The sequence below is a fragment of the Apteryx rowi genome, unplaced genomic scaffold (genome assembly GCF_003343035.1).
Source record: "Apteryx rowi isolate R43461 unplaced genomic scaffold, aptRow1 scaffold_965, whole genome shotgun sequence".
Classification (NCBI taxonomy): Eukaryota; Metazoa; Chordata; class Aves; order Apterygiformes; family Apterygidae; genus Apteryx; species Apteryx rowi.
In genome coordinates, this window is record NW_020451277.1 from 164,647 (window position 1) to 188,586 (window position 23,940).

Below are 23,940 nucleotides of genomic sequence, written 5' to 3' on the forward strand. Positions count from 1 at the left end.
CGGGGCCGCCGCCGCCGCAGTCGCCGCCGCCCGGAGCAGGCGTCTGCCCCACTGCGTGTCGCCTGGGCGAGGCCCCCGCGGGCGCTCCCCCGACAGCGCCTTCGGCCTCCCACGCGGGTCCCCGCGGAGCGTGGCGGGGGCGGGCTGCGGAGTGGCTTGCGTGCCGCCGTGTTAAGTGGGAAGGGCGGCGGGGGGAAGCCGGCGGTTAATGGTGGAGCGGCCTCCGCTATCCCCGCGAACCCAGCCGCTGGTATTACCTATCCACGCGACTTGTGACAGAAAGCTGCTTTTACAGCTGAGACTCGAAGCCTCGTTGAATGGGCTATCTCTGTAGGAGACAGCTTGTTTGCCTTAGCTGTGCCTCGTATTATGAGGTTCTTCTTTTTTTCTATTTTGTTACGAATATGAGATTTAGATTCAGCCCACATCATTTCAGTTGCAGAGCAGAAAATATGAAGTGATTGCTCGGTAAATTTATACCCACGCACGCACACATGTATTATGCTGACTACCTGTTGGCTGTGCCATGGGCAGTTATGCTTGCTAAAGACTGGTGAAAAGGTGTCGTTAAGTGTTGTGCATTTGGTGGAAAGTAAGACCTCAAGCTATTCTAAATAGACTGTTTGGGAACTGATCTAGAAAAAGTGTTTCTGGAGATTGTGATGCATATGCTTGGGAGTAAAGATGTACTTGCATGCATTTTTAAATAGATACTGTGCTTATTCTTGCAGAAAGTTTAGAAATGTACAACCTGTAATTTAGGAAATGGAAGATACATCAGATAGTTGCAGCAAAGTAGATAAAACTGAAACATCAGATACAGACCAGCCAGCTGCATTCCCCCAAATAAAAGAATTTGGAGACACTAATGATGTGGACCCAGCGGAGAAACCTTTGCTTTCAGAAAAAGCTACAGACACAATGCAATCAAATGAGAAATGTGAGCAGCAGTCTGCTCTGGAGCAGCCAGATCTGGAGGAACAGGAGCAGCCAAGTGTAGTGCAGTGGGAACTGCCTGCAGAAGGACTAGATAATCGAGAAGAACTGATAGAGAATATTGAGCAAGATGAATTTGAGCCAGATGCCTCGAGCATCACATCATCTGATAATGCATCTCCTGTTATAAAGTACACTACTTTACCCAAATTAAGAAATTTAGAAAAGGAGCAACAAACGTCTCAAAACTTAGCGCTGTCAGACGATACAGCAAGTACCACAGTAACAGGTAAAGAATTTGTTGAACACTGAACATTACTACTTTAAAAAGTTTTTTTTACTTCAACTTGACTATGGCTTCTTGCACACCTTCCCCCCTACAATTCAGTTCAAGTTTGCATATTTTTGACCTTAAGTGACTTTTAAAATTGTTATGTAAAAAAGTGCTTGAGAAGGTGAGGAATATATTTACCTTAAGTTGTGGAAGCAATTTATGGACTTAAGAATGGCGTTTTATAAAGGGATCCTTGTTTCTGAAAATGTACATGAGTATGCATCTGTGTTTTCTACATGTGTTTTAAAAATAGCAGTGCGTAGTTTATATGAGTACATGGGCTACTAACAATTTAGATCATAGCAAACATTTTACCATTTTACATCTCTAGCTACTCCTGTAATTCACCTGCCACCTTTCTATTTTCCATGCCTTTTACCTGCAATCTCTTAAACACTTCAGTATTTCCTACAATTTGTTTCTCTCAGTTTTGGGTGTCCTGCATTACTTCCTCTTTTCAAATCAGTGCCTCTTTCTTAGGTCTTTGGAGCTGAGGGGTAGCATATTCTGTTAAGCATGTGGGGGCACTGACTGACCCTTGATATTATGGAGCTGCTGATTGTCTCGTCCATACTATACTCTTAGCTGGTTTGCATTCAGATGCTCTTATTTTGAGTAGTCAGTGATCACTTCATAGGAAATGCACACATGGAGAGGAATAGATGTCAAATGAACATCCTATCCCTGAGTCAAAAAGAAGCAACTTTTGAAGCTTCAGGTTCTTTTGGTTCAGAATGTTGTCTTTGAATAAGCCTCACAGAGTCGAGTATTGCATACAAGAGCACGCTTGTATTTGGCCATCAGATCAGGTCTAGACTGGAGCAGGTTTAGGTCAGATTTTCAAAAAATGTTGAGTGTATAAATGAATAACTTTGATTTAAAATTCTTTATTTGCAAATGCAATAATTGAATATATTCATTTTATGTTTTATATAATATGAATGACTTTATCTAGTGACAATATTACATTAGACATCACTTTTTAAAGAAAGTGATAATAATGTGTCAGTTTTTGTGTAAACTCTTTTCAGCTCAAAAATCTGTGATTATACTGTGTTGCAATGTTTCAATAAAATCATCTCAAATTTGAAATTGTTATTTACTTGTTTTGACAAGAACGTCAGAAATTAGCTTCCCCCCCCCCCCCAAAGGAAGTGTGATTGAGGATAATGAAAATCTTACAGAGACTGGGGCAGAATCTCCTGAAGCTATCCAGTCTGAGGTGTTATGTCTTGATCCAGAACATTTTTCTAGGAAAGCAATTCAACAGGAATACCACATGCCTGGTGTAATAACTGTCAGAGTACAAACAGGTAAATGGTGTTTTAAAATGTGTATTAATGTATATTATCTCAGTTTGATACTTAAAGAAATAATATTTTGATCTTGTAACTTCCATTTTAACAGATTTTGATTCATTCCAAGATGTAACTGTAAAAATAGAAAGACCTACCTATTGTAAACCATTTCTGGGTGGATTTAAACATAGGATAACAGGAGTGGAATTTCATAATGCAGGCTCACAAACAGTACCCAAAAAACGACCTGACAAAGGCATCAAAATATTCTGTAGGGAAACACAGGTAATCTGTTTATAGTGTTTCATTTAGAATATTTATTGCCAAACTGAATAGAATGTCAACATAATTATTTCAAATAGGAATGAAGCAATAAATGAGAAATAAGTATGCACTTGAATGTATTTAATGGATGAATATCATTAGTCTTTGTGATTTTTGTTATAAGTAGTTAATTTTGCCACTTATTGTAATGATTAAAAAAAACTCTGTATGTTTTATTATTATTTGACATGCATTTTTTCCAGACTGTTTTTGAAAAAAATAAGCTCCAGCAAACAAAAAATACAACATCCACGCAGATGACTAAAATTGGCCTTTATGTGTCAAACATGACTGACAAACTAATAAGACCTGGAAAGTATGTTACAGCGGATGAATATCATAAACGTAGACTTGAAGCAGTAAGTTTTTACCTGTTTGAAACTGTATCTGTAAAGCCTGCTTAAAGTTTAAAATGTCTGTTTAATCTTCACATTTCTTTTTTTTGCGATTTGTAGGAGGCATATATCAGCTCATTTACAACATTAATGTTTTTAGTGACATTTGAGACTTGTAAGTTTCTTAAATATTAAGAATTCTGAATTTAAACTTAAATTTCTATATACAGCATTAGGGGTTAAAATAAACTTGTTCCTATGGCATTCTCATGATGTCTTTAGAAGGGCCAAAGCTACATGCTTTGTGCCATGAATGACCTCATATATAGAGAGCATTAGATGAACATTTAGGAGACCTGGATTCAACTTCCAAGTTTTTTTTTTAATAGGCCTGGTAGGTGACATCTGGCAAACTGATTCATTTTTGATGGTATTCAGGCTACCTGCTTTGGTATTAAGGTAGAACCTGCCTGTTCAAACCCACTTTGTGGGTTTTCTGATTGAGAGTCTTCTGGGGCATTGAATCACTTTATGCAGGCTCCCTGTATAGTCAGGGTACAGAGGTTGCCATTTAGACATTCTGTTCTGAATTGCTCTTTGATAACTTGCTATTCAGTGACTGCACATGTAACTTAAGTACTCCCAATCACCATGTTAGATGTGGCACCTGCTTCTTAAATATTATAGTTCTTAATTTGGACGCTTAAAATAGGCAGTTTGAATCTAGCTGGCTGTGCATTGATTTCCTCAACTGTTGAAGCGGGATAATTGTATTGATGTAGTTGGCAAGGTGCTTTGAAATCTCTTGATTAAAAGCTTTCTGTAAGAACTAGATATTCTTAATTACTTGGTTAACATCATCTGACAGCAATAAGCATCTTGTACAAATGGACCCGAACAGGTAGGTGCTTTAGTGTGATCATTAGTGCCACTTACTGAAATCATTAATGCTATAAATGTCATTACACAGTGATTTTTTTTTCTTTAGTTTTCACTTGAAAATCAAACATTCTGCAAACACATTCCAAAATACTTCTTCTACTCACTGTGACCTCGTAAAACCAGAATCTGCTTTCAGGTTTTAATGTCATCTCTACTGCGAAGTCTTCTGTATTTATTTCTTCATTGTAGGAACAAATGCAGGGATAAGTCTTGATTGTTGATATATAGCATTCTAAACTTATTTGTTACAATGTATCTATGTCAAGGTGTAGCGCACAATACACAGACATGGGTTTGGTGTTGGTCCAAATTGATGGATTTGCACAGCACAGTGTACTTCCATATTGAAATATTAACTGATGACATACTCAAGAGAAATGTTAGGTTAAGATACCTCTGGAAACAGTATAACTGTATTACTGCGATTTTTCTAAACTGCTTGTGGTTCAGGTACTGACTTCAACTAAGTCAGCACCTGAACCACAGGTCAGGTGGTTAGGCTTGTGGTTAGGCCTCAGCATTGTTCTCCCTAGTACAGTACGGACATTTCCTTAGTCTTTAATAGCCACAGCTTTGGAAGGTGTGTGGGTTTTTTTTGTTTTTTTTTTTAAGTGCTATCATAACAGCCTTGTTTGTATCATGTTCATTATTTGTTTGCAAACAAAATGCAGTTGATTTCTCGTGCATATGTGTTGATCTTTATTTAGAAATTTAGAAGAAATTTTGCAAGTGTGTGTCTACATTCCCTTTCAACTTGTGATTACACAGTTTAATTTGTATGGCTGTAACTTCTAGAAGACCAAGTCATGAGCTAGACAGTGTGCAAACTGGTAGTAAAATGAGGATCTCTGCCCACAAAGCTGACAGGAAAAGAACAAAAACAATAAATGGCAAAAGACAGTTTTTAAGAAGAGATTTGAAAAAGAAAAATGAATTTTGTGTTGCAGCTTACACTTCAATTTTGATAATTTGAATCTAGTTTCTCCGCTGTACCCACTGAGTGCACTCCTGCAGTTACCTAAGAAATAAGCATGCTAGTGGTTAGACTGATGGTACATGACTGTTTTTGTAACATAAAAATAAGTTTGAATACAAAACAAATGTTAGAAAATGTAGTTAATTAGATAGAAAAATAGTGTAAATAGTGGAACGTTTTGTTCTAAATTGATGATTCTTCTGTATTGTTTCACATGTAGGTAATAGTATTACAGACCTATTTCCGTCGTTGGCATGCTATAAATGTAGTACAAAGCCTGAGGGAAAGAAAGAGTTTAAGGCTGGAATGGGAGGCACAAGAAGAGTTAAACAAAAAAAAAGAGAAAGAAGAAAAACTAAGAAGAGAGTACAAGCGGAGACTGAATCCTAAAACAAAAGAAGACTATGAACTACTTTACCATGCTTTAGAATGTAAGTTTTTCTTAAAGAGGTGCCCTCAAATCAGCAATATATTTTTTTTAAACAGTATATTTTGTTTAAAACAAGCTTTCCTGCTTTTATGGTTCTGTAGCTACTTCCTTGAATGTTTTTGACTTACAGTGGAATTTCATTTTTAAAGAATCATTTAATGTTCATATATTTCTAGAAGCCTTGTTAGGAAATAATCAGCTTGTAGAGTGGTGCTGATAGTTGTGCTATTTGGCAGTTTTATTATTTTCTTCATTCATCTCTAATGTTAAGGCTGGTTAGAAGAGCAGGACCTGTTTTTTTTGTAGAGTAATAAGATTAAAATAACTCTGACACATTTAAGTAGTTGAAAATAATGCCATAAGGAACTCAATGTTAAGGTCCATCATTCATAACTTAATATATGCGATTTTTATAGTGGATTAAATTCTTACCCAGAATTTTACAAGATAACTTAGGTTCTTACTTTTGTCTGTGTCCTTTCTACTGTTGTTTTTTTTTTTTCTCTACTATTTTCTTTATTTCATGGTTCACTAAACCATTGTCAGTCCTACAGGGCATCCTCAAAGACTTACTTCTCTTACTGGTGTGAAATGTGTCTGATATAGACAAGCACCTTTAACCTTTCCTGGCAAAGTAAAGTGAATACTGCAGATAATTGGCATAACAACTTACAGGGGAATGGCATTGCAAATACAGCAAAAAAACAGTGTAATCCTTTTTGGAAAAACAAAAATGAAAACCAATAGAAAGCAAAGGACTTATACCAGCATATAATAAAACTGCAAGAGTTCTTTTAAAATGTCTTCGTTAAGCAAAGTACTTGCATTGTGACTTGTAACAGAGCATGCTACCTAAGGCTGCAGTGCTTGTTTAAAGCACAACTCTTTGTCAGTTGTTACTATACTTCTGTTGGAGATTACTGTGCCAGTTGCACAGTTGGCAGAATGGATCACCTGCTTCATTGCATAGACTGTCAAAGCTGTTTCTTCCATGGTAAACTGACCATAAATTTGGTGGCATGTGCTGTGGTGGAGGCAACAGTTTCTTATTCAGAGGCCTTAGGATCATGATTCAGGAATTCCTAAGTTATATCCTAATTTTTTAATTCTCTCACATTTTCTGTGTGGCCTTGAACAAATCACTTCAATTGTTTGAAAGTATAAATGACTTAAAAATATTGCTCTTCTTCATGACAAATTTAAACATTTTTATTGGTCCTGAGCTTTTGAGTTTTGGGAACAGTATCTTCATGGGGTTTGCATTTTTTCTTTTTTTTTTTTTTCTGTTTTTTTCTTTTTTTCTTCCAAAGATGTCTAGCTTTTCACCTCTTAAGAATCAAGCTCTTTTACACGTATATCTGATTAGGTAATCAAAACCCAAAGTATTCAGATCACCATTTTTTCCTCTCCATTTATTGCAAGTCCTACTGTTTGAAATCTGATTTTTTTCCAATGTTTTGTTTAGAAAACTGTTTTCTGATTATTATTCTATCAGCTGCATGATTCAGTGGGGTTTTTTTGTGTGAAGAGTCTTATCTGCAGTAGAAACAACAAAGCTCAGAGCTGAACTTGTGAATGAGCCTGATATTCCTGATATATTTAGATTTGAAACTTGTGGTTTTGTGAGTGTGTCTTTTGCTTAGTTAAATCCTGTTGGATTCACAAATAACAAAACCCTTTGCATGTTCAGGAATTTAATATCTAGGTGTCAACCTGAGAAGTGTGTGCCAATTCAAAGGATGTGAAAGAACAAACTCCAGTATTTGAAATGTCTTTTTCACATTTTGTTGTAAATAATGATCTGATATCAGTCTTTGTTTTTCTTTGCTGTAGTTGACTAATTGCTTCTCTATATGGACATTTGCAGTCATGCTCTTTGTTATAATGGAGCTTAGTGATTCTATGAACTAATTTTTTTTCTACCTGCAGCTGAAAACTACTTTTACATTCTTATAGTGTCAACAGTCTACACAAGCTAAATCATTGTGACACTAATAGAATGAGATTATTGTCCTCTAGAGAGCTGTGAAGGGTATTGCTGCTGATCACAACAGGGGGATATTATTACAAGGTCAGCCAGTACAAGCAATTGCTTTTGGTAGAAAAACTTGCCTGTTAACTGTATGGGGTAAATGAGATGTATCTATATATTCAATGTGTCTGCATCTAGAGACATTCATTATTTATTTTTAAAAGTATCAACTATTTTATTTATATGCTTCATAAAAACTGGAATAAAAATTATAATGAATAAAATCTGTGTGCCTGTAAAACAGACAGTCTAAGAGGAATATTTCTAACCTGATTGTACATATATGGTCAATCAGTAGATGAATATTGAGGATAATTGTGTTTGAGAGGCTCTTCATTTCTGTAAGTACAAAATTGCTTAATGTATTTATTAGCTTTACCTTTGAAATTGCTGCCCCCTTCAGGCCTATAAAGCTTCATGTAAATTGGTCCAATGCAGTGCAATTGTTTGCTAAACTGGTTTTATTTCAAAATATCTTGGGGTACTCAGAACTTGTCAGACAGCAGTCATATTAATGCCAAAGCTTGGAAAGCCTTAAGGAAATGAACTGAAATACTTTAAAATGGAAAACATAAGGTATTGTAGATAAGGAAACCACAGCCAGAAAATAAATGTTCGCCCTCTAACCCTCTCTTCCCTCTCTCCCCCCCGCCCCGCCCCATTCTTTCCTGATACAGAATATTAGAGATTTTTACAGAAGTGTACATTTCGTACTGGATTGTTTTCTTTACGCTGTGCTTTATTTTTGTATAACTGTTTAGAAACAGTAATGACACTTTGAGATAAGATTCAGGAATGTGAAAGTTTTGGATCTTACAAAATTCCTCCCCCCTCCTTGCTCCCTCCTAAGGAAAAAAACACACCAAATGCATTTGAAATGAAACAGACCTCTCAAAGACAAGAACTGTAATATTGTAAGCAAAGAAAAATACTATTCAGTAAACACAATTTGATTTTACTAACAGATTTCTTTAAGGGCATGTAGACTGTTTATCATCAGTTATAGTCAAGAAAGGAGTAGTACAAAATAAATGATAAAACATCTGTATGTTTTTAACATTAAGTAGCTTACATATTTAAGTGCAACAGTACCCATGGTTTGGTGATTTGACTCTAACAGCAAGAATGCCAGATTCTTAACAGCATGTGCTGATTCACATGCTGCTGACATTATTATTGTATGGTTTGCATGTCACTTCCTTTCACTTGAAGGACTCAGTAGTAGAAGAGGAAAGGGAGAGTGAAGATGACTGTCTAATGGTTAACACACATGAACGCCATCTGTCTTAGATGCCAAAAGATGATACCACTGAAATACTCGGTTTATAACCTTGAGTGCTAAAAATGACTGTCTAAATTTGACTAAGTTTTATCTCAATTTTGGATGACTTCAGGCTTCTTGAGATTTTACTACTTTATGCAGGGGAAAACAGTAGTATTCTAAGCACTGAATACTTGTGGTACCACAGTGAGATACTGTTCTTAATCAGATGAGAAGATCTTTGTGATATCTTTTCTTGCATCTTTGTTAGCGAAGATTTTTAGCTATCGTTAGGAGCATAATTGTTTATACCCTTTAGAACTGTTTAAAGTTCAAACAGCTGTTTCTGATGCAAAATCATGAAGAAATCATTTCATCACACATCTCCAAGAACTAAACTCTTCCATCTCACATACAGAGTTCGTCTTTTCCTCATAAATGATCTCTGAGGTTGCAGCATGAATTGACAGTTTGATGGACACAAACACACACTCGCTCACAGACTATCTGTATATTACAAATTTAATTTCTGTGCCATTTTGTGTGTCTTGAGAATATGCATAACAATACCCTAACATGCAAGCTGGCTTTTAATTAATATAGAAAATTAAATATGTTACTTCTTAAATATGAAAGTAGAAATTTCACTTGAAAACACCTTCTTGATAAAAATACCAAAAATATTTGTATCTATAGTATGGAGGCAGGAGGAGATTGAACAGATTAACAGAACTCTTACTGGAACCGAAAGAAAGGCAGCCCTTTGTGGACTTCTAGAACAAGAGGCACGACTGATTGCTTCTGTTGGGAGATACAAACTAGATGCAGATGAGGAGAATCGACAAAAAGCAGTACTGCGCTTTCTGGATAAGGTCAGTGAAGTAATTTTAGGCTGAACATAAATAATACCAAAGTACAGGAATATAAAAGACATCTGCCAAGTATCTGACAAAAGTCTCTATTTTAGCTTTACCAGTTAATCATGTGAATGCAAAATTTATCTATAGTTTAATTTTCTTGGTTTTATTCATGTCAAAACAATTCAGTGATTTTTTTTTTCCCAAGCTGAGAATTTTCTATCTCTGTGACAGATTATTGAAGGAAGATAAGAACAATGCATCATAAAGGTTGTCATCTGAGTTTTAGTATAGATGCAACTACCTGTATACCTAATATAAAAATTAGCACCAAGTGGATAATTTTGCGTTATGTAACTATGGTGCATAGAAGACATTGATGGCACTGTTGTCAGCATTAAAGGGTCACATTCTAACAGAACTCTTAAATTCCTACAGAATTCCTGATTGCTAATTTGGGGTTATAAAGCATCACGATAATACTTACCATTACACATTTTGTATTGTGTGAATTATAATGATGTAGGAATCCATGCAGGAAACTTTAACAATGTTCATTCCTAATCTATTTTTTTAAACTTTAAAAAGCTGCCAATTAGCTTCTCTTTCAAAAATAACCAGTTTCACTAATCAAAACTAATGACTAAGTGATCTTCCCTTTGGATGTGTTCTATTCATTGCTCTATATACTGAAAAGTTTGCTATCACATTTTAACTTTTGATGCAAACACTTAAGCGGGCCTTTAAATGCTCATAAAATTAAATTTTAGCCCAGAAGAATAGATTATTTTCTTTTCTTCTCCACAAAATGTTATCATATAGGAACTAGATTCATCATTTATTCCCCTGTTCAGCATAGGCTTTAAGTCATAGATCGTCATATGTGTCTTAAAAAGAAGTGTGTATTCTGTGTTCATGTACAGGATAGAAAGTCAAGAGGGCATTGACTGAATTTTACCTTATAAAACAAAGGAAATAAATTGACTGGTTTCAATTGGGCTGGAATTTTAGCCTGAAACTTTATTCTTGTATGATTTGGGGGATGAAGTGTACTTCAGCCTTTCATCTATAAAAACAAAGATGAGAATACATTTATATAAAGATGATTTAGAACCACATTTAAGCTTAAAAGTGAAACATCTAAAAAACTCCTTAGTTTCCACAGCTGGGAGAAAGAAACAAAAGTGCAAATAATTGGCAAGCAGTCTGGCAGCTCTTCATTGCTGTGGTACACTCATAAAATTAGTCGGAGGTATTCTAAATAGTGTTCTTTGGAATTTGGTTTAAGTGAGTATAGGGTACGGAACATAGGTATGCTTAATTCTTTGCTGTGATGTTATGTACGTTTCAATATTAAAATTAAAAAAATTCTTTGTTGTCTCAACTGTAGAATTAAGTCTTAAAAAAGTTGCCAGTAGCATCAGCAGAAAAAAGTGAATTTCTCACCCATTTCAGTTAATGGCAGTCTTTTCTGAGATCTGAATCCACATCTAGCAGGGCAACCATAAGAAGCATGTTTTCAATTGCATTTGTGCAATCTAGTTAACCTGTATTTTCGCAGGGTTTGTTAGCTGGGGCAACCTGACTCTGCTGTGATTGGAGATTGTGTCTCTTATCTTCTTGTTCATCAAGAGAGCACTAGGGGGAAGATCCCCAAGGAAGGAAGCATTCTGGATTCTGCATCTCTGTTCATAAGATGATTTCTAGTTTTTATTAAATGACTTTAATGTAAAATACAGAAAAGTCCTTTTAAATAGAAACAGCATCCCAGCAATGCATTCACTTGGATAGCCAGTTGCATCTGATTGCATCCATCTGTGAAAAGAAATTTTGAATGTTTGAATTTTTTAATTTAGAATATTTAATGATATAAAGTAAAAATGACAATTTTTTGTCCAACAGAAATATTTTTATTGTTCATTCTTTTTAATATTGACATATGGGAACTGCTCAGCAAAAAACTGATTTGATTAAAATCTATGACCTTTCTTCATTACAAACAAATTACTTGATCTGAAATGCTGATGGAACTGTTTCTGAGTTTATTATCATAATGTGATTGTATTCTATGTTACCGCTTTCAAGAGCGTAAAAAACGAGGAAACTAAATATTGAGGAATGATATCAAAACCATGAATCACTCCTATGCTAAATGTTTGCTTCTGCTTTTTAACACCTATTCCATCAGAATAGAAAAAGGAAAAGGTGTTTTTTGAGATATACCATTTCTTCCCCAGCAGTTTATAGAAGCTTAGAACTGTCTAAATCAAATACATTTCTCTTGAATGCATTTCTATCTTTATTTTTTCTTTAAAGGAATTTCAATATCCTTTTCAATATTGCCTGATATAGATTACTTCCAGTATATATTCTCAGGAGTTGTACAGTTTTCTTGAGTCCAGGAATCGGAAGCAAAATGTTCCTCAGTACCAGAAATCCTAATGGTAACTGATGGCTGGAGATTCCTAGATACATGGGAAACATGAGATGCTGTCTCTTTCCCAACAGCATGGCATATTTCTGGAGCACTTACTAATTATTTATTTATATTTTAAACTTTAATTCCCTTCTTTCCAACTTGGAATATGTACCCATGCGTGTCTTAGAATGGTTGATACTGATCATACATGCATTATATTCTAAGCTTTTTATGCTGAGCTTGTTCTTCTGCCTTCATGTTTTAAAGGGGAAACAACTTGATTATATTCTTATGTAAACAGCCAACAGATTTTCTTTTAAAGAAATTCCTGTGCAATTATTAACTATTGCTCAAGAGTTCATAGCTTTCATGCTCTGTGCTATTTCTGCACCCATCCTATGGATTTTTTTCTTCTTTTCTTACCTTTCTTTCCTCTGTGTCCATGCTCTTGTGTTTCTGCTTTCTTGTGCTGGTGACAGAGTGCAATTACAGTACTCTTGGTCTCTGGAGCAATACAGATAACAGGATTATTGTAAATTCCACACCACTGCCAGCCAACTAAAAAGCAGGAAAGAGCTGGAGAAAAAAATCTGGAGGTTTAAATTTCTCGCATAGATCTTAAATACATGAAAATAGTCCTGAAATCAGAGAGTTTGAGATTCATTCTGAAATACTGGAAAACTTCATTTTTTATATTGATAAAACTTCTATATTTTTTTCGGTAGAGTGCTGCATTTTTTTTCTTCCTGTAATATCTACTTATGATGAGGTGATGAGGATGATACCATGATTTGAATAAGCTAAGTATCACCATAATATAATTAGTATGTGTTACAGCTTTTCTGCAGTGTGTAAAATCAAGACTCCTATCTTATATATCTTATATATGGGTTATGTAAATTTATCAAAGGAAGCTAGCTTTAATAATCATTTCCTAGGGAGTAAACTTTACCCATTGACTCTCTAACATGAGCAAATGACCTTTCAGTCTTTCAATAGATGATTTTTTTGAGGAGGATCAAATATAGGTAATGAATATAAGTACCTTCTAGAAATGTTAAGAAATTTAAGCTGTAACATAATGTGAAAATCTGAATGATTTTTTTGCCTGTCTACTGTTTAAAAAAAAAAGGGGGGGGAGGGGGGCAGGATGGAGGTACAAATGATACAACTCCTAAATTTTTTTAAAGGATTTCTAATACTGTACAAATGTAATGAAACAAAGTCATGAAGACTAATAATAGAATGCATCCTTCCTTATGGCAGAGAGAAAATTGTCTCTTTCTAGTTTTGCAGAAGTTTCACTTCAAATATTTCACTAAGGAATTAAAAATTTTAATTTTACAGATGTCTCATTTACTATTGCATTTCTTTTTCACTTTTGGGTCTGGACTCTGACCTCTAATAAACGTATCTCATTTAATTATAGTTCTACCCTCATTGATAATGTAATAATTAATATTTATTATATAAATGTCAGATATTCAGCATTAAAACCTCTTTCTAATTGTTTTGTCTGTCTTTGCATACCTGGTTTTATAATACATTTCTTAAAATAGAGATTTCTGCATTTTTTTCTTTAGTATAGACTAATTATATCTGTTCTAAATATCTAATATTCTTGGTATTTTTACAACCTGTCACCATAATATCTTAATGAATTTAGTGATATAAGAAGCTTGTGTATTTGGTCACAGCAGCTAATGTGTTGCATATTCTGATAATGATCACATCAATGCTAGGGTTAGATCCCCAAAGCTACAAAGGCATATGAATGTTGCATGAAGTGTTGCTATGCTTAACTTCTAGACACTGAGATTGCAAAGCAAAGTTCACAGGTCTTTGTAAACACCTAAGTTTCAAAAACAGTGAAAGAGGATAATTAAACACACAAAATGAGGTTTAAAATAGCTGTGAGATCACGTGAATAAGGAGAGGGAGTGGTTAGGTAATGACTGGGAGACGGTTTTTGAATACCATCTTTTGTTGGATATAGGTAGCTATCTCCACTGTGAGTTAGGCCCCTATGCAACCATATGGTTTGCAACCAAAACCAATCCTCTAGAAAGAGGAACTGGAATTCCAGTTCTAGGACTGCTTATGGGCATTTGTATTAAAGGATGATTGGACTTTTCAAACTGAGTAGTGCAGCTGACACCAGACAACATCTCACTGTGTATAGAAGTTAATGATGTGCAAAGAGAGAAGTGAGGTAGTAGGCATGTGCTGTGTAGTAAGCTTGCAAACAAGGAACTAGCTGAAGTGTCAGATAAGCTGTAAACTCGTACCGTGCCTTAGTCAGCTTTAACTAAGTTTATGCATTTTTTCCATCTGTATAGCTAATATATTTCAAATAGAACAGCTCCGTGAAGATGTTTCATACCACCATAGGCTTTGAGGGCTTAAGTTTGCAACCTTTACAAAGCCAGTCATCCCATTGAGTTTAGAGATAGTTTAGACTGATTAATAACTCCAAGATGAAATACTGAGCAAATGTACTCTAATATCACTGTCACTCAGCTCATTTTAAAGTAGAGCATATCCCTGTAGGAGAATATTATTTATTTTTAATATGCCATAAGCCAAAATTTTCATGACCTGATATTTTAAATAAATTGTGCAATATAATACTTGCTCTGGTAGAAGAGGTACTGTAGAAATATCAAAAGTAGAATTAGCTTTTCATATTAGCCAAACAGTAAAGTTAAGTCCTTGTTTGCTCTGGTGAAACTTGATGTAACATAATGCACTTGTTCAGCTGGTGATCAGATCATAATAGCTAAGAGTGATACAAATTATTTCTGAAGTGTGCAAAGCCTAAGAGTTGGAAAGCATTTGATGGAAAAATCACTGAAGTGGATACACAGTACACACTCCGTGCCAGAGAACTACTTGAAATCTACCGCAGCATTAGCATGAATGACATCCCAAAAGATGAGAGAATAGATGTGCTGTTAACACTCAGATGTACAGTGAAGGTATGCTTTATTTTTCTGTTTGTTTAGCTTGAAGCTGTACTTTCCATACCCAGAGATACAGTCACTTAATTATGTTGACACATAAGCAGTGCTTCTCCTGGCAAACAGGTGCCAGAATGATCAATTGGCAGCAAGAGAGAGAAAGCCTTGTGTACCAGCTGGCATGAGAGAGTAGCTGTTACATGCCAGATATGGTCTAAATTCATGTTGCACTTCATGTGATGTGCACTGATTTTTCTTCAAGTTGTGTTATAACTCCATTGTTTTAACCTTTTTGTGTGTTAATATATGATAATTTCAGTATAAAGTTTAGTTTAATATTTATTACAACTTGATAAAAACTATGACAGAGATTTTAATGGCTGTTATACTTTTTGTTATTTTTCTCAACTCTAGAATGTCTTTTTAGAACCTTATTGGTTTGTTTTGTCACTGTTACAGCTGCCAAGTACTGATGCCTTCTCCCCCAACCACCACTCCCCTACCCCTACTGCTGCTGCCAGTATTCCTATGAAATAGCAGCTGGCAGCTTATCTTCTAATGTTTTTTTTTTTGTTTTTTATTCATGTACAAAAATAAGGATATGATGAGATTTAAAGTACTTGCTGGATGCTGCTGGCATCAAAATCAAATAGAATGCTGCTTCCTGGTCTTATTGAAACACATGAATACCTGGCTGTTGATTTTGGTAATACTTTGGTAATTCAGTCTAAAGTCAGTACAATAATGGGAATGTTCCTGGTTAATGAACTTCTGTCCATCTTGATATGAGTCAATATTATTGTAGTGAGCAAATTCTGGAATTTCTGTAAATTAGTATTCTATTTTAGGTAAAGAAACATTGAACTCATTGTCATTCACCTGTCATCATCTATCTCTGGAGAATCTCTCTTTAAGCATTTGAAATATTGAAGTTATTTGTTCCCGAGCAAACTCATCAAGTCCCCCATGCCTGTTGTGATTTTTTTTTTTAAACTACCTACTATGTATATACATTACACCTCCTATTGCATACCCAATTGAAGCTTCTTAGGGAGATAATTCTGGAGCTATTGGAGGCTGAAAATTTTGCATGTGCCCTGTGTCTCATCTCAGATGCTCAACCTTCTTTAGTGCCTCCAGATTTACAGTTTCTCACACTTTTGACAGCCATAGTCCTGCCTCCTGAAAGCAGAATTTGTAAGCATTTTCATTTTTTTTAGCTCTTTATGTTAGTTTTCTTGGAGGTTGTTTTCTTGGAAGTTATCTGGCTTGTTTTTTGTTTACTTTTCTATGGTGATTTTTGTTTTTAAAGTTAAAAAAATGAACATTAAGTAGGTCTTTTTAAATGGAAGCATTAAATGACACATTTGCAATCTGATGACAGGAAAATCATTGGTAAAATCCAGTTCCTTAGATTTTTAATATTGCTTCTCCAAGAGGAGTGGAACTGTTTAGAAAAATGTATCAATTCTTAAGGTAATAAGATCTTGGTTTTAATAGACTAGATAGAATAGCCACATATGAAATTTCTGTAGAAGTCTAAAATTGTCCTGTTTTGGACATGAAACATAAAATTTCTAAGACACTAAGGGGTCTTTTTGTTTGTGTGCTTTGGGTTTTTTTTTTGTTTGTGAACATACAGAGGTATGAAAGATGAATGGCATAAAATCCATGGGTTTTTTTGTATCTGTGTTAGAATTTTTTTTTTTTTTTTAGTATGAATTCTTATTGGTGTACTTTTTCTCTCTCTTTCTTTGCTTTCTTTTAGGAACATGAATGTAAATTAACACAGGAGATAGTGGAATTAATTGACAGGGAAGTCGATCTTATGTTGAGAGACGTGAAAGAATGCAACCTGGAAGGACTGAGGAAACGAATTTGTACATTATTTCTACAGTATATTAAAACTCCAAACCTCAACCCTGAAATTGCTAGAATACTTAAGGTATTATTCTTGTTATGCAGTCTGACAGAGGGGCCAGCAAACTAAAGACAGAGAAGGGCAATGGGAAACAATTAATGATTTTTAATTTTACTTCCTAGAAGCTTTTACTGTAGAATTGTGGGAGGAGTTCCTCAAGAAGTAAAATGTTGAAAGAACACAGTTCTCGCACAGATACCTACTTGTATAGGGAGCATGGGGCACAGGCATGGTTATAAGAACCTGACAAATGTCTGTACTCTGTGGTAGTACTAAGAGCCCAAGAACTGTAGGTATGAAATAGCAAATTTGAGAATTGTAAATAGGTAGGGCTTACAGGGTGGTAACAGTAAACTGCAAGAGAGGAGCCAATAGAGAGATCTAATGAAAGTGATATAATCAAAAAAACAACACTTTTGTTCTTCCCCACTGGAAGGGGGGCAGTGTCCCATGAGTCCAAAGAGGAGGCACATTGCCATTGTCTGTGATACGTAGTGAACTTGCACCTAAGCAGGTGGTGTTGTCACAAGCTTCTATTGTGCGGCCCATTGCTACTTCATGAAAAGCAGATATGGGCAGGAATTGGAGATCGTAGTGGACAACTGTCTTAAATTATATATTTTCCTTGTCTGACTACAAATTACATGAAAAATACAATTCACTATGGCTGCTTTAGGCAGCATTATGTATTCTGCATTGATCAGCAGAGGATTCCTCCTACTGTGTTTGATGGCATCTCAGGAATAGAGGCCTAGTAAATGAGAGTGGGATTTGGAACCAACTAACAGTTATTTCATATTACCTAGGTTTAGGTACAGTCTGACCTAGATGAGTCATTAACAGAGACTTTGTCTTCTGCAGTATTGGTTGACTGCACTTTAAATTCAAGGTTGAATTGCATCTATGTATATTTGAACCCTGTAACCTTCTACAAACCAGCTGTACTGATGAAAAATTAAAAAAAGATGGCAGTTCATTGACAGACAGCAAGGGGACACAAGCCCCAGGGCACTTTCAAAAAGACCAAATGACCGCAATGGATGGCTGAATTGTCAGACTGTTCAAACTCACCGATAACGGACATGGGCCTTCCTCATGGGCTGTATTGTATTCCTCGCAGACCCCATGAAGCAAGGGGAGGGTGAGGAGGTTGTTAGCAGCTTTAGATTATTACCTTCCCCTCTTTTTTTTTTTTTTTTGACAAATAGCTCTGCTGTTTTTATATTCTTATGCCAAAATATCAATATGCTCATAATCTCAGTGTTTCATTTTTGATATAAAGGACAGATTCTAAATGAAAAATTAAATGCTGAAAAATTACTTTGTTTTCTCTATATTGTTATCTTTCCAAAGTGGATGATTATCTTCATACATAAAAGTGCCAGCAACAGCATTGGACTGTAATGTTTGAGGTCTTTATATAGTTCAAGAATGAAGGAACTGATTTGTGTGACTGTTTTTAACAAGTACAATAAGAAGATAGAATAGCTTTTGGTCTTTTATTTAAAAAAAAAACAAAACTATTGGGTATTTTAAAATGAATATTGCTAACTTTTAAATATTAGACTATTTGGAAAAATATATGTAAAATGTATTCCTGATACTCTTAGGGTTACACACTAGTAATAGCCAGATATGCTGATAAACTGACCTTGGCTTTTTTTAAAACCTTTTAGGTTCCACCAGATCCCTTAAAGCTTTATAAAAATGTTAACTTCTGTCGTAGCTGCAAAAATTACTTGCCATCTACTGAGTTCTCTGTTCCTGCTAATTCACGCACCATTGGCAGATGTCGTTTATGTTCTGAGATCGATAATGAGGCTCGGCAGCGAGAAGCGTTTTTGAAGTACAGACTTATACTAAAAAATCTCAGAGAGTCTGAAGCTGATTATCAGGATGACGCTCAAATTGTTTACTTAGTTCAGGTACTGTCTGAAAGAACATTGTTAGTAAAGAAAACTAGTGGCTTTGGCTATAATTTTTCTTTTATTTTGTGTATGTTCTTCATAAGAAGAGAGATTGGCTAAAAGGTACAAGAACTCATTCCTGGGATTAGTAGGCACAGATTTATTACCCACGGAGGTTCTAAGCCCAGCATGCTGAAAGCAGGAGAATAGCTTTTATTTTTCTTTTTTCTCTAGCAAGAATTTAAATGTGCTTCTGGCTTTTGGAAGCAAGATGGGTGAGAATACATGAGGTCACATTTCATCAAAAGTTAGTATACCTTCATTAAACCTTTGTCAGGAATTCACTATGTAACAAGTAAATACCATTATTTAATTTCATAAGTCAAGATTTCTTTTTAGAAGAATGAGCCTACTTCAGATGGCCAGCTCGGAGGAAAACCTATTTAGAAGTCTGTTGTTGCAGAGTCTCCTATAGATAAAATCCTCTAATAATTTTTTCATGACTAATACAGAGAAGAGTTAATGGAGGATGACAGAAAAGCTTGCTGTGGTAACTCATGACTCAAAATATTTTTTTCCTTTCAAGAGGCTGTTTTTTATTGAGAATTAGTAGTGATTTCAGATGGGTAGTAGTAAATTAAACAAATTAAGATTATTGTAGATTAACCTTAAACACATGTGGAAAATACATTTAAAGGCCTTTCTGCACTAGAGAACCTTTACAAACAGATCTTCCACTATTTTTTGTTTGTTTATCTTGTATCATAGCTACCTGATGTTATAATTTCATTTGGTAAAATGTGTAACAGTATCATGTACACAATAAACTCTTTGTAGGCAGAGGGAAAGGAGGAAAGCAAAGCAGGCAGTGATTTAGAGTCAGTCACAGTTTGGTGGTTTTGTTGTCCTAATCTCCCATGTTTTCCAGACCAAATTATTCTGACTACACATAAACTTCAGGTACTTTAGCACATAGTAATAACTCATTTATTGAATAACATGAAAATGAATGTATAAGTGCAACACCACACTAAAGGAAACCGTGCTATATATCTAGACATTCTTTAACCAAGTGATTATATGGCATACACATAGAACAATTTTTCACTCAAAGGTTTTTTTTGGATGCTTACGTGGTTACAAGACTTTCCTGTAGAATTAAACATGCTTCTTTCTCAACACTGTTTTCAATTTCAGCAACAAGATCTGCAGTACATGGTTGAGAATATATGGGGTTGTCAGTCAGCTCTTAGTGCCTGTGATGACCTCTATGATTTGGTTATGGTCAGATGGGATAAGCGCCATGAGTGGTCTCCATGGAACACTATTCTCCTCACTAAAGATGAGGCAGATGCACATCTTAAGCTGTGCAGCCTTCAGGAGGTAAATTTTTATGTTTTTAATTTTTTTAAATATTTATATTATATTTTAAATGAATCCTGTGACTGATGATATTTGGCCAGATTAGATTCCTTACACCCATCCATGTTTAGATTGGCCTATTGTGACCCTTTAAAGATTGCATCTGCACAATTAAATAAAACAAACACTAATCCAGAGGACAGCTGGCACAGTACAACTCACATGCGTGTTCCTAAACTCTGTCTTGCCCTGATTCTTTCTCCTGAAATGCAAAAAGCTAAGTGGCCTCATCTGTTACTCATCTGTAAGTGGCCTCTGCTGCTTACTGAGGACAGTCCCATGCCTATGCTGTTCCCTCAACTGTTCTCAGAAGTAGATGCCCCGAATAAAAAACATACCAAGGATTAGCCATAAATTATGTGACAGTTGTATGTCTTTGATCTTGCACATATGCTGTCCCCATTTAGTTTACTGGTATAAATTTAACATTAAATAACAGAGTGGTTATATATAGCTCTTTGTCTAGAGTTTAAGCATTTGTAATTAAAAAATTTGTCTAAATTTACTTTCTTACAGGGATGTCATTTAAGTGAAGGTGTAATCTTATAATTTGTAATTAGACAGTAAAAACATAAGTGCTGTTCCAAGTTGAAATAACTGAAGAATTTGTTAAAGAACTCCTCTACCTAGACATGGTAGTCTAGTAAATGTCTCACTCCAGTGGACATCATATGGTAGATTTAGTTTTTTAAGGCACACGTGAGTCCTGTGAACTGCATTTGTGCTGCAATTAGTAATGGATTACTAAACCTTTCTCCTCTAGGTTATCTAAGTAGTGCCTTGAGGTCATTGCTGTGTAGTGTCCTTTTGTTCAGGCTGTTCTTAATTCAACTTCTAACAGAATATGTGTGTATTACATATGCAATCTCTGTTGTCAGTAATTACCCATCTTTTTGGAAGTCTTGAGAGAATACGTGAGAACTAAACAGACAGAGAAAATGAATTACTCTGTCAATGAAAGGTTCACTTTGGGGACAAAATAAATTAGTCACAGAATTCTAAAAATAAATGGAATTCTGACATCCATGATGTATTTTCTGTGTGCACCCAGATTGTTTTCAAGCAGACACTTACTGTATTTATGTGAGCATTACCTTTTAAAAGGTAAAATCTATTTCAAGCTGGAAATTCCATTACTGACTCCTCCATCTCACTTTCACTCAACAAAGCTCTTCAGGCAATGTGATCCTAGTGACACATCTGTGCATGCACACATTTGTTACTGGCATTGTGGCGGGAAGAACTTCTCTGGCTGGCAAAGGATCTGGTGAAGCACTTACCTGACTTAACTTAATAACTTTGGATGTCATAGTCAAAGAGATGCCATTAACTTGAATGGGTCCAGAATTTACACTTGTGTTTTTAATATAAATGATAACTTCTAGTAAATTTTTTTTCATCATTTTTACTTAACTGAATTAGAAATATTTTCTGATTAGCTTTAAACTTTTTCCATCATTGGATTCTTCCCAAATAATGAAACTTAAACTACGTAAGGGTGTGAATTTTTTCAGCTCTTTTACATTATCCAAGTATGATGTAAAGCAAAAAGTGAACAAACTTCATCTGTGAATTCAAGTAAACTAAATCTTGAATTTCATATGCTAAAATACTATGTATTTATGCTTCTTATTTAAAACATATTTTAAGCTGGTATACCCTCTGTATCTCATTATACACAGTCTCCAAAAGAACAATTATTTTTCCCATTCCTAATATTTTCCTTCAAAATTTGAAATTACGATTTCTGAAGTATTCAGCTTTTTACAACAGCTTCTATATGATTGGCAGAGAGGAGTTGAAGGTTAACAGCAATGCATGTCCTGCTTCAGTACTTTTAGCATACCTCAGTGGAGATGAAAGGCCAGAAAAGCAACAGATAAGCTATGCAAACCTACTTGAGAGCCTAAGTTATTTTCGCTTATTTCTTTCTACAAAAAAATAGGCCACCTATAGTAAGGAGTCATCTACCTTCACTGGTAATGACCAAAGCTTGGTTTCAAAAAGTGAATATCAAATAAGAAAAAATGAGACAAAATTAAAATGCAATGTCATAAGTTGGATCATTGTCTTTCATTCATTGAAATTAAAAAAATGGCCTCTTAACTGCTTTCTTTAATAGTGGTTCTTACTAATAATAATGCCAATAGAGATAGCAAAGGATTTTTTTCAGCTAAATATTCTGTTTATTTATAAGGTAGTCTGAGTTACTACTAATAATTAGAAATTTAGTAAATTACATCACTGTGGAAAGCATAGGCTAACTGAAATGCTGGAAAGTGCTCGCTGCTGCGATTGTTTATAAATAATCACTCTGTTATTATCAGGGAAATTTCCTGTATTTATCACCTTACAAATGCTGAAATTTAAGCATTGTCTTTTTAATTTTCAAAGATAAGTAAAAATGATCTTATATGAAGAGGTGCAAATGAATCTTATCTTGAACGGGTAAAAAATGCCAGATTTTTGTTTTTAAGTGGTTAATATTTCACAAGGAGTGGTCAGTAGTTTCTAGTATTGGGCCATAAGGTAGCAGTATAGAACTACTAAATATTTTATTTTCTTATGTATTTTTTATGAATAAATTATATGGCATAATCATTAAATGGTCACTATTTATACTGTCTAAAATATAAAGCAATATATAGATTGCTAGCTATTTTAATTGTATTTAATGCAATTTGCATTTTCTTTCAGGCTTATGAAGCGGCATTTATTCACAGAATAAACCATAAGCATATCCAGGCAAAAAAATACTTTGCTCAGATTCCAGCGATGACATCCTTTTTGCATAGGATTGGTGATCAGACTAATACAAATGAATTTTTGATAGCTAAGCCTATTCCTACTGGTACAAAAGCATAACTCGTAGGATAAGTTAACTGCATTATTGATTAATATGATTTCCCTAATGATTTTAAAGAAATGTCCTTTTTCACCAATACCTGAATCATTTACATAGATAAAAATAAACTTCTGAGGGTAAAATAGTTTGATCCTGACTAATCAATATAACTGCATTTCACATTTTATAACCTCCTTATTTAAAAAGTAAAATATTGTTGATGAACTTTTTAAATTCCAAATAATTTTTAGAGCAGTGACTAACTTTCTGCATGTACCTGTGTTGCTTGGACCATTTTGTCTGCAGTATAAATGCTCCTGCTAAGGGAATGTAGCGAATTCTGTGTCACTTTTTGTTTTTTCATTAAAAAAGTAATACAATATATTTTTAGTTCATTTTGCTGTTTTTAAGCCTATAAAGCCAAAACGCCCTCAAACCCTAAATTCCTACGGAACAACAGAATAAATATAGGTGCCTTGCCTTGCAAACATTTGTGCAAAAGAATAACTTTACCTCGGATGATCCTGTTGGTCATAATGGAACTGTCAGCATGTAATTATTATATCTAAGACCTTGAAATTATTGTAAATCAGGATCATTATTTGAAATACACAAAACAGACTGTTTGGAACTTGTTAATTTCTTGAAGAGCTTGTGTCATTACAGCAGAAGTCTCTTTAAACATATTTAGTTATGTTTATGTTTAGTTATAGTTACAGAGAAAAGTATTATACGATATAC

At 34.8% G+C, this 23,940-nt stretch overlaps 1 protein-coding gene across 1 annotated transcript; it reads left to right on the plus strand.

Moving 5' to 3' along the window:
- Positions 1-127: 127 nt before the first annotated feature.
- IQUB (IQ motif and ubiquitin domain containing) lies at positions 128-23,376 on the plus strand. The gene is made up of 10 exons (XM_026054747.1): positions 128-1,225; positions 2,678-2,853; positions 3,096-3,251; positions 5,366-5,576; positions 9,565-9,740; positions 14,952-15,122; positions 16,873-17,049; positions 18,702-18,950; positions 20,130-20,315; positions 23,052-23,376. Exons 1-10 carry the CDS (start codon positions 766-768, stop codon positions 23,217-23,219), a joined length of 2,130 nt encoding a protein of 709 aa, XP_025910532.1. The 5' UTR covers positions 128-765; the 3' UTR covers positions 23,220-23,376.
- Positions 23,377-23,940: the final 564 nt, after the last annotated feature.

Excerpts from the sequence above, each read along its gene's own strand:
- IQUB (XM_026054747.1), top strand. The coding sequence starts at position 766 with ATGGAAGATACATCAGATAGTTGCAGCAAAGTAGATAAAACTGAAACA. Across the intron at positions 2,854-3,095 it reads TATTCTGTAGGGAAACACAG|ACTGTTTTTGAAAAAAATAA; the intron begins GTAATCTGTTTA and ends CATTTTTTCCAG. Across the intron at positions 9,741-14,951 it reads TACTGCGCTTTCTGGATAAG|TGTGCAAAGCCTAAGAGTTG; the intron begins GTCAGTGAAGTA and ends TTATTTCTGAAG.